General features: G+C 40.1%; 1 protein-coding gene across 1 annotated transcript in view; it reads right to left on the bottom strand.

The window, feature by feature from the left end:
* clstn2 (calsyntenin 2) overlaps nucleotides 1-10,184 on the bottom strand; it is a 175,810-nt gene that overhangs the window by 18,469 nt on the left and 147,157 nt on the right. The window contains exon 10 of the mRNA XM_034886794.1: nucleotides 6,574-6,736. Within this exon, the coding sequence (XP_034742685.1) occupies nucleotides 6,574-6,736 (163 nt within the window). The remainder of the gene's footprint in view (nucleotides 1-6,573; nucleotides 6,737-10,184) is intronic.

Raw genomic sequence — 10,184 nt, 5'->3', positions numbered from 1 at the left:
GAACATTGTCCACTCAGGTTCAATGCCCCCAGCCTCCACAGGGATGCACGAAAAGCTCCGCCGGAGGTGTGAGTTGAATGTCCGTCGGACAAGGGCCTCCTCCAGACGTTCCCAGTTTACCCTCACTACCCATTTGGGCTTACCAGGTCTGTCCAGAGTCTTCCCCCACCCCCTGACCCAACTCACCACCAGATGGTGATCAGTTGACAGCTCTGCCCCGCTCTTCACCCGAGTGTCCAAAACATACGGCCTCAGATCAGATGAAACGATTATCAAATCGATCATTGACCTTCGGCCTAGGGTGCTCTGGTACCACGTACACTTATGAGCATCCCTATGTTCGAACATGGTGTTTGTGATGGACAAACCATGGCTAGCACAGAAGTCCAACAACAGACAACCACTCTGGTTTAGATCAGGGAGGCCGTTCCTCCCAATCACGCCTCTCCAAGTATCTCCATCATTGCCCACGTGTGATATGTATATCATTTTAAAAAATGTCTCCATATAGTTTTAAAAGTTAGTTTTTGGTCATTTTTGGCATTTGCGGGTTTATGGTGTCAATTCAGCGATGACGTCACAGGAGGGAGTTAAGTCTCTGCCTGGCACTAGAACCACGGTGAGTGACTGGGATGAGGAAGAGGAGGAAAGGCCAGCAGCCGAATAATTACCAACCTGCCAGATGTGAGAGGGCAAATGAGGAATTGTCAAGATTGTGGGGAAGTCTCATCATTTATCTCCTTTATTTAGCAACGCAGCAGAGCATGCAATGACTTTACTTTTTACTGTCAGTGAATACCAGTGAGTGAACGTCAACGTTTTCTTTCTATCTATTGACAGGGATCATGTTGTTAGTTCAGATAAGTACTGGTACACTTATCTAGATTTAGGAATAGAAGGCATCCCAGAGTGTTTTTTCTAAGCGTTTACATCTTCCTCCGGTGAAAACGTGTCACTGTTTGGCCGGTGCGTGTGTGTGGCGGCAAAGCTGCGGTGGAGAGCGGGTGGTGTAGGGGACTGGGCCTCCGGTCTTATTTTAAAAATCACTTTAAAATAAATCCATATGGAAGTTTTTAAGGAAGGAGCAGGTTGGAGCAAAATCAATATTTTACGGATTACGATTAGCTGAGAACTCCATAAAACATGTTCACAGTATACTCAACGGTACACGTATTTGTACACGGTTGCATCTTTCAAAAGTTTTTTTAAAGCTTTTCCGTCCGTTGTCTGTGAGGTTGAAACATCCACACCAGTCCAGGCTTTGGATGAATCACGGAGCTCATACTTTTAAACTGAGGATCGGAAGTTTCTTCCCCCGGTCCGCAGACTGCTCGCCGCAGATGGAGCTTGGCTTCCACACCGACTCGTGGTAGGACGCGTCCCTCCAGGCCGCGCACACTCGGGCTACTCTTTATTTAACGTAACGTCAGGAATGAAAATAATGTCCAGGATCTCCGGGGAAAGAAACGATATGCGTGTGTCCATTTCAAACACCACTGCAGGTTGATTGTGGGCGACAACGCTGTCGTGGTTATCTTACCAAAACTCTACTGCCAAAGTTGGTGGCTAGCTACGCGACGCTAGCTATGTCCGCTAGCATCCGTACAGGCTAACTACTGCCAGTTAGCTTTGTGTGTAACGTAACAAAAACCCACCCATCTCGTAGGAGCGAAGCTTACTATTTCATTCAATACAATTATGGTACAAAGGTGCACTAATGCCACATGTATGAAGTTGACAACATGGACGCATATATAGGCAACACCAAAGGCAGTCGTAATATTTACCTAGCAGGCTAGGCTAACGCTGTTGTGCTAACTTCCGGCTGCGTAGCGTTAGCTAGCGGTTTAAACTTGTGAAAAGCCAAACAAAATCCCTGTCTAAGCTGTATTTCACTTTCCTTCCAATATTATTAGATATAATAAAGTCACATGGAGTCGGTCGAGACCATAGACTGTTAATATTAAAAGACCAGAAGCCACATCAGGCCAGACCAGTGGTAAATACAACGAAGGCTGCTCGGTTATCTCCCCAACGTGACGTCATGCAATGCATTGTGGGGGAAAGAAGGAAACACTGTAAAATTGTGCCTACTTTTCGTATAATATTCAGTTTTGCGATATCCTACACTATCAAATACAATTGATAACAGTTCAAATATTAACTACCAACAAGCAAATTGCACAAATTCATTGCAAAATTAAACCTGCAACATGGGCTTTAAAACAAACTGGTGTAACAGAACGGCTACAAGTTATTCGTCATCCTCATTTCACTAACTGTAACTGTTCTCTGCTGCAAGAGTTAAAAAGCTCACACTGTAAAGCATTCTTACTATTTTACTTCATGGAGAATATTTCACATTCAGACCACATACAGAGTATATTCACACATTGTGAAATAAATTTATGCTGTTGAGCTTTGATGATGACTGAATACTAAAATGCAATTGCTTTAATTTAGTACTACATCACACACATACTGTATATGATTATGTGGCACGGAACATGGTTTGGAACAAGGATTTTGGGTTTCCCACCTGATAATGTCTAATGTAAAACTTGCAAACATAAATTAACTAAAAGTGATTCAGAAAACATTTTTTTGTTTTAAATGATAAAGCTAATAGGAACAATTTGATGCGGAACAAGTGAAACAACGAGTTGCCCATGCATTATTTGAACAGATATGACACGTCTTTTTGCTAAAGGTGTAGAGTAGGGCCACAGTAACACATTTTCCATCACCTCCCTTTCTATCCACATGTAAAAATATTCGTCATTATTCTGCCCTTTAGTCTCCTCACTTATCTCTCTGACAAATGCACCGTTGAAAGGTTATCATCAGTGTCTTTGTGATTCGAAGGCTAAGTGCGAACTGAACTGAACTTTTGGAGAGCTTGCATTTAAATGTGCATAAGTGTTTTTTATAGATTCATGAAAGAGAAAGAATAAAAAGACAGACAAAGAGGACACGCCCGATGTTGCGTGGCAGGTCTTGCATACACATTAGTTTTGCATTGCCATCTCTGTCTCTACAGTTCTGTGGAGTAAGGTGCTCCTCTACACATTCCAGAATAAGAGAAAAAACGGCCTGGCTTGTTTGCATTTCTTTAAACCAATCACAATCGTCTTGGGCGGCACTAAGCTCCGGACGCAGCGATGGTGGCCATGTGTACTTCGTTCAATGTTAGTCCCCACCAATCGGCCACAAAATGTCCCAGTAGGAGAGTAAATGCCGTAAACATATTCTTTGTAAATATTTACAATCATTCCCCAAAAGAACCAAAGACGACTGTTCAAGTTTGACTCAAAACTTTGTTGATGTTTCCCGTTGACGTTTCTCAAAACCAAGACATCTGTTGGCAGATTCAGCGAATATCCGGTAAACGAATTGTCGCTGATTCAGACTACATACAGATTCACTCTTAGCTCTTCATTATAACCTGTGTTGTGTTTAACGTGTTTCTAAGTAAAGCGTTTACCCTCAGGTAGTAAGTAGTGTAACTACTACTGAAAATGTTGTAATTTACAGTTGGACGCAAAGTTACTTTCCCCAGGGACAGATTTGACAGCAACACTGACTTCTCAGCTGTGCACTCACAAGCTCCACATGGTACGTGACAGCGGCTGGTAGCAGAGCAATCATAACAAGCGAGAAGCAGCGGACACCAACTTTTTAGAACATTTTTAAGCTTCATGGCTTTTTGCTGGGCGGCGCTCTGAGCGGAGAGCTACGTGCTACACTACATTGCTGAAGACTGGCAGTTAAATCAGCCGTGCTACAAACAGACAAAAAGCTGACAATCTAATAGATGGATCTGGTGGAGTTGGGCTCATACATAAGCTATGGACCGGTGTGGACTTGTGTCGGTCGCACGGACACGCAAGGATTTCCACTAAAGAGGATGCATGTGTCTACGACGATGCACGGAGCATCGTAGTTGCGCGACCGGTACAAGTCAATACAGACATAACATACATACGAACACCCTGTTACGCCAAACACTATCCGATGTGCATTCAGCCCCCCGCTGGACTCGTTCATAATGAATCAGCAGTCACTGTGAGTAGAGAGTCCAGTCTGCAGTGTAGTTCAGATACTTCACTGATAAACCAGAGATTGCCCTTATGGTCAAAGATAGTTTTTTAGTCATTAACTAAGTAACTCAGGAGTAACGAGTAGCGTAACAAGTAAGTAACAGATTACCTTTTTAAGAAGTAACCAGCAATGAGCAAACATTACTTTTTAAAAGTAACTTCCCTATGGCTGGTTGTAACACAGAAAATTGTACATGTTTTTATAGTATTTTCTTGATATTTCTTGACTTTGCAGTACTTGCTTTTAATGTTTATTTCCTCCATGGCAATAAATCTGGTTCTAACACAGGATTTTCAATCAAAATGGTTAAATCATATTTTTTTGATGCTATATGAGAAAGTCCCACTGCACTTCCAAGTGATAAGATCTTAGACATACATGCTGCTGAATGTTGCACTTGTAAATAAAAACACGCTTCGTGTTTTATTTACAATGTCTAATTCTTCAGCTAAAGGCTTTTCATTAAGGTTTCCTTTGACTCTCAGGATTGAGCCCAGCCATTTAACCTTGCTATTATTTTAGCTTGTTAAGATATTTACACACACTTTACACACTTTTTTCTACTGGATTTGTGTGTTTTAAGTCAGTACATCTGTGTATCAATATTTGAAAGGTTGGAAATATAGGTTTTCAAGGCTCTTCAAGGCTATGCCTTGTCATTTGCAAGTGTACAAAATAACAACACACACTGCTGCATTTCATTTAGATGTTCCACCTCCTTGGCTCTTGTATTCTGCGTGGCATGCTAGCTTAATGGAACAGAGCTATAATTAATATTACAACAATGTGCTTCTCCTGCTTTGACAAGTCAAAATGAAAAAGCTCTAGTGGATTACTGTTAATGTGAAAACAAATATTGTTGTGTGATTGTGTGCTAATAGGAAATAAATGTGACTTTTTTGATATTCACTGTGTGTTAAAATACTAGCGTAGTGTCATTAAACTTTAGCTGCCAATTATTTGAAATGTACTACTGATTGTATATTTTGTCTGATGTCCTTCATTATCAACGTACCTCAGGCTCTTGATGTGCTCTGTTAGTGAAGTATTTTTATACTGTGCTATAAGGGTTGCTTTGACTTTTTACACCCACTTTCCTGTTGCACATGAAATGGGATAGCAAACCCACATTTCCCATGCAAACAGCTTGTTTGTACAGAAAACTGCTTTAAAAAAAACACCAAACCATTTTCTTGTTAACCTTGTATGGCGACACAAATCTTTTTTGCCTTCAGGGCAGTGAGAATACAGTCTGAATGCCTTTCATTCCACATGTCTCATCATTATGTTGTTGATTATGGGGGAAAAAGGGATGGAGAAATGAGAGACTCTGAAAGGCAATCTTGCTCGCTAATGGCCTGCAAAGTTATCAGTTGCGGCTTAGTGAAGCTTAAAGCAGCTTCATTGGGATGTAATAGCTAGAAAAGTTGTTCTCCATTCACTCTAGCTAATCCTTCCTTCAGGGCTTTCTCTCACAATCAGAGATATGTGGAAAGAGGCAGAGCGAGAAGAATGAAGGAAAAATGAAGAAAGCAAGAAAATGATGACGACAAAAAGAAAATTGCAATCAGGCACAGGATGAAGAGAAATTTAAACGGCCACCAAAAAGGCCATCAGGATTGAAGCTTTGGATGATGTTGCTGTTCAGTGTTATGAGGGTGATTTAGGCAAGCAGCAGAGCAGATCACTGCTGTCTTATTCTGGCCTCCTGTAAAGCACTTTTGTATAATTACTCAAGTCATAAACATGGCAGCGGGGTTGGTCTTATTCATTCCAATCTGATCACTGCTTGCTCTCTTTCCCTGCCGCTGGAACTGACACACAGAATATCCTGTTTGATATCCACTCTGCTCGTGCCCCTCCATTTCAAAGAAGAAATACTCGCAGCCCTAGGGCGAAATATTAATCTTGATTTATCTTTACAGAAAGTGTCTTTAAAAGACACCACAATAGCTTCAAATGCTCTCTGGCATAGATTCTGGAACATTCTTCCAAAAGACTACCTCATTTGATGTTTTTTTTACTTCTATTTTTTTTTACCTCTTTGTTTATTTGGTTTCACAACAAGCATTTACAGTGCAATACCACAGCAGTTATAACAATCAATATGCAGACATGCATTTATGTAACAGAACAACTGACAGTTCTCTTAAATGAACCAATAAAGATGATGTTTTGCCTGTACTGGTGTGACTCCATTTTGTAAAAATATAGGCCTATAAATAACTAATTTCTTCATTTTATGTGGAGGATAGAAACACCCAAACCGCAAGCGGAAAAGAAGACTGCATATAAAGCAGCGGTCAGATTATATAGTATAGCTGTAAACAATCCAAACAGCACAATTTAATAACGTTTGTGTTCCATTCCTGACTGATTTCAGCGTATTTAAGGCCTTGGACACAATCACAACACTCTATAGCTAATGTGTACTTGGAAAGAGACACACACCACACACACACACACACTGACCTTGCCAGCAGGCGCCCACAGTCAACTGTGTATCAATCTTTGCGGTGTGGATCGGCCAGTCATCCGTCACCAAGTACGGTTCATAGGTCACACCATCGACAAATAGGGTCACTGCAGGAAACTCCACATTGATCACATAATAGTGCCATTCCTTGTCACAGATCTGTAAAGGCGAGAGAGAGGTTATGATGTTATTAAGCTACAGCACTTTCTGCTATGTGTCCACTTCATGCATTCAAATTAGAAAATATTCCTTGTTATCTTGTACTAAAAAATAGGGCAGCTTTAAAAATACATTACTCTGGAAACCACATCTCTTTTTTTTTGGGGGGGGGGGGGGGGGGGGGGGGGTATTTAGGTTAGGAGCATTTTTCCGTGGAGGATTATGTTTATAGGGAGGCTGTTATGAAGATGATGTTTACTCCATGCAGCTGAAACCGAAGGCACATCCTTGAGCGCTCCCCCGGCCTTCTACCTTTAATGAAAGAGAAGCAAGGGATTCCTCTCCTCTTCCCTGAATCATTTGCTCCCTGTCGTCAGACAGCTAATGAGGTTTCTGTCTAATGAGCGGTTTATTAAAGACGCGCGACAAGTGACAAACACGGCTGTTCTCTTTCTGCTCGCCTCTCTACCCACCCCAAACAAACAAACTTTCTCTGCCTGGGCCACAACAAGAGGTTAACATTTCTGCTAATTTGCTTGAGAGCTACAACTAACAATTATTATTGATTAACCTGGATATTACTTCCTTGATTATTCAATTAGTTACCAATAAAGTGTCAAAGTGTAAATTGCCATTATAATTTCCCAAAACCTGTGTCAATACATTATTTGTTTTGGCAAATTGCCAGATTTTAGAAGCTGGAATCAGTGACATTTTGGCAATTCTGCTTGAAAAATGACTGAAACAACTAAATAATGATCAGATATTGTTGTGGGATTATTTTAATTGACAAATTATTTTAGCTATATTGTTTACTGTGAAGCAGACTTGAGCAATTAGGTTTGTGTGGGTTAGAATTCAAGCCCATTAAGTCTAGTAGCTGTTAAAAAAAGAAAGAATAATGTAACTGTGTCAGTCTGTATTCACTTCATGTGGGATAGAAGGTAAATATATGAATGATAACCACGTCTATGACTTTAGAGCATTCTCTGGACTGACAACTCCAGCAGTGGGTTGATTCAGGAGGGAGGTTTAGCGAACTCTGAGTCTAACCCTGACCTCTGAGGTAATTTACACTGAGATGGGAATCTGAGTTTACGGTTCCAGATCTGCTGATTTAAGTCAGTTCAATCAACTCAGAGTAGGTTGACTCAGAGTTAAGCGAGTGTACCACCACCATAAAACAGCAGCATGCATGGAGCCGTGGATACTACAATTCACCATGGCAACGCCACAATCAGTTGGCATACTTTACCCCACTGCTACTGGAACTTACTCATGCGCTCATACAGCGAGTTTTAATATTTTGTTAAAAAAAAGCAACATGGCTGCTGCAACAAATTAGCGAGAATTGGTGTGATGGAAAATTGCTTCTTGAGTCAATGAGTTAGTTATATATAGTGTATTTATTTCATATTTAATTGCAAGTCTAATATTAATTAATGTGAAGAAAAACGATACCGCTCAAATAGGTAGTTATCAGGAAATGATAATACATCTATTTGTGCCTCAATATCATCTCCTGACATATGTCTAACTCCCTGCAACATAAGACAGCTTCTTCATCAATGGGATCGTCGACAAAAGGACATGTAATGTTTGAAAAAAAAAAACATTTATAGTCCACCTAACATAGTTAATAAACCAACGCTGTTTTTTTAAATCATGCAGATGACAAAACTGCGCTGCAATGCGCCTGTTACAGACGATGAATGAATGAGGAATTGAAAGAGCGCTGTCAGACCCAACCAGGTTTCACAGAATCATTTTCCATAGTTACTGACTGAGGTTAAGTTACCTCTCTTTCTGAAACGGGCTCTTTCTCAAGTTTAAATAAACTCCCTTTCTGAAATGGAAAACCTAAAGTTCTCAGGGAATAACAAACTCAGAGTTTTCACTAAACCTGCTTTCTGATAGCACTTCATCCATACATTTTGGCCCATCTGTTAGCATTCTTAGGCACATCCGTATTTTTAAGTGCCTAGTTGAAAATGCTTTACAGTTGCAATTATGACATTGAAATAATTTGACAAGTCTATAAATAGCTACAGGAATGTGTGATATGACATGATTTCAGCATTTGCCTTGTTGTTGACAGTGTAATAAAAAATGAATTTCCCCCACTGCTTAAAAAATAATGTCGGGGAAATATACAAAGAATTTTAAATAATACATAAAGCTGTTATTGTTGTGAAGTTAGCCCATATGAAAATCCATACAGTAATCACCACCTTGGGCCAAGATGAGTAAACGATGATTCTTGGCAATTGTTGCCTCAAATCACGTTTTTTTAGGGGCATTCTAAGATTTATTTGGGTATTTTTGCCCTGCTTATTTTCTGACACTGCCCTGAACAGCATTAACAGGTATAGACAATGAATGAATGTAAGATAGAAATCGATATTTTGCACTCTTAGTACCCAGGGTTCTGCAAAGATGCATGTCATACTATGTTTTAGATGTTACATGCTGTGAAAGGGCTTAATAGAAATGTCCTGCTTTCAGTTATTTACCAGCCCAGAAGATGAATGACACATACAACACTGCATGGGGTTCGGAAATCAACAGCACGTCTCTGTCAAAGTGCCTGTTCACAAGCTCATGTGTACTTCCTTTTAAAGTGGTATTTACACTTTTAAAAACTTTGGCAAGTTGGTAAAGTCTTAAAGGATTCCTCACATTATTGTTTCTCTCCTTATGCTCAATGCATCTGTTTTTCTGTAATCAGTCTTGTGTGAAGGATTTGGATGAATAAACAGCAAACATCAATCTATTTGCAGTGAAGCGGAGAATTCGTACTAATTTGAGATGCACAGAGAGAAACCGAAGGAAAGGATACAGAAACAGATTTTCATTTTGTTAGATTTATTTCTATGGTTCAGTGCCCACACACACGCACATAGTTTTTTCAAGCTTTGATATAAACTAATGGGGTTAAGACCTTTGTTAGAGCAACCAGGAATCTCCAGGGATGTACAATTTAGAAAGTAGAGTCTCAAACTTTGCGAGTGTGAAGGGACAGAAATTCCCAGAGGATATCCAAGGCTCCCCTTCCACCAAACAATTTCATATCTCTCTGTAGATGCAGACATAAACATGTTTAGTTACTAACTTTTTTATGGATTGTTTCCTTATAGAGCCACAGGTAGATCTGAACCTCACCATCCAAGGCCTAGATTAATCTGGTTTTGGGGTCAACCTACAGTTTGAATAGTTAGAATATTAAGAGCAGAATAAATAAAAACTATGTAAAGATTAAGGTGCTTGCTCCGTTTCCTAGACTGCTGTACTGCATGCATATTGAGATATTTCAAGCATGCATTATTAACAATGACAGTATTTTATAGTTTCATCAGCTCACATTCTGGGTTTGTACACTCACCGGCCACTTTATTAGGTACACCTGTCCAACTGCTCGTTAACACTTAATTTCTAAGCAGCCAATCAC

This window comes from Etheostoma cragini, chromosome 12 (assembly GCF_013103735.1).
Source record: "Etheostoma cragini isolate CJK2018 chromosome 12, CSU_Ecrag_1.0, whole genome shotgun sequence".
Classification (NCBI taxonomy): domain Eukaryota; kingdom Metazoa; phylum Chordata; class Actinopteri; order Perciformes; family Percidae; genus Etheostoma; species Etheostoma cragini.
The sequence above is the reverse complement of the archived record's forward strand: the minus strand, read 5'-3'. Positions and strand labels throughout refer to the sequence as shown.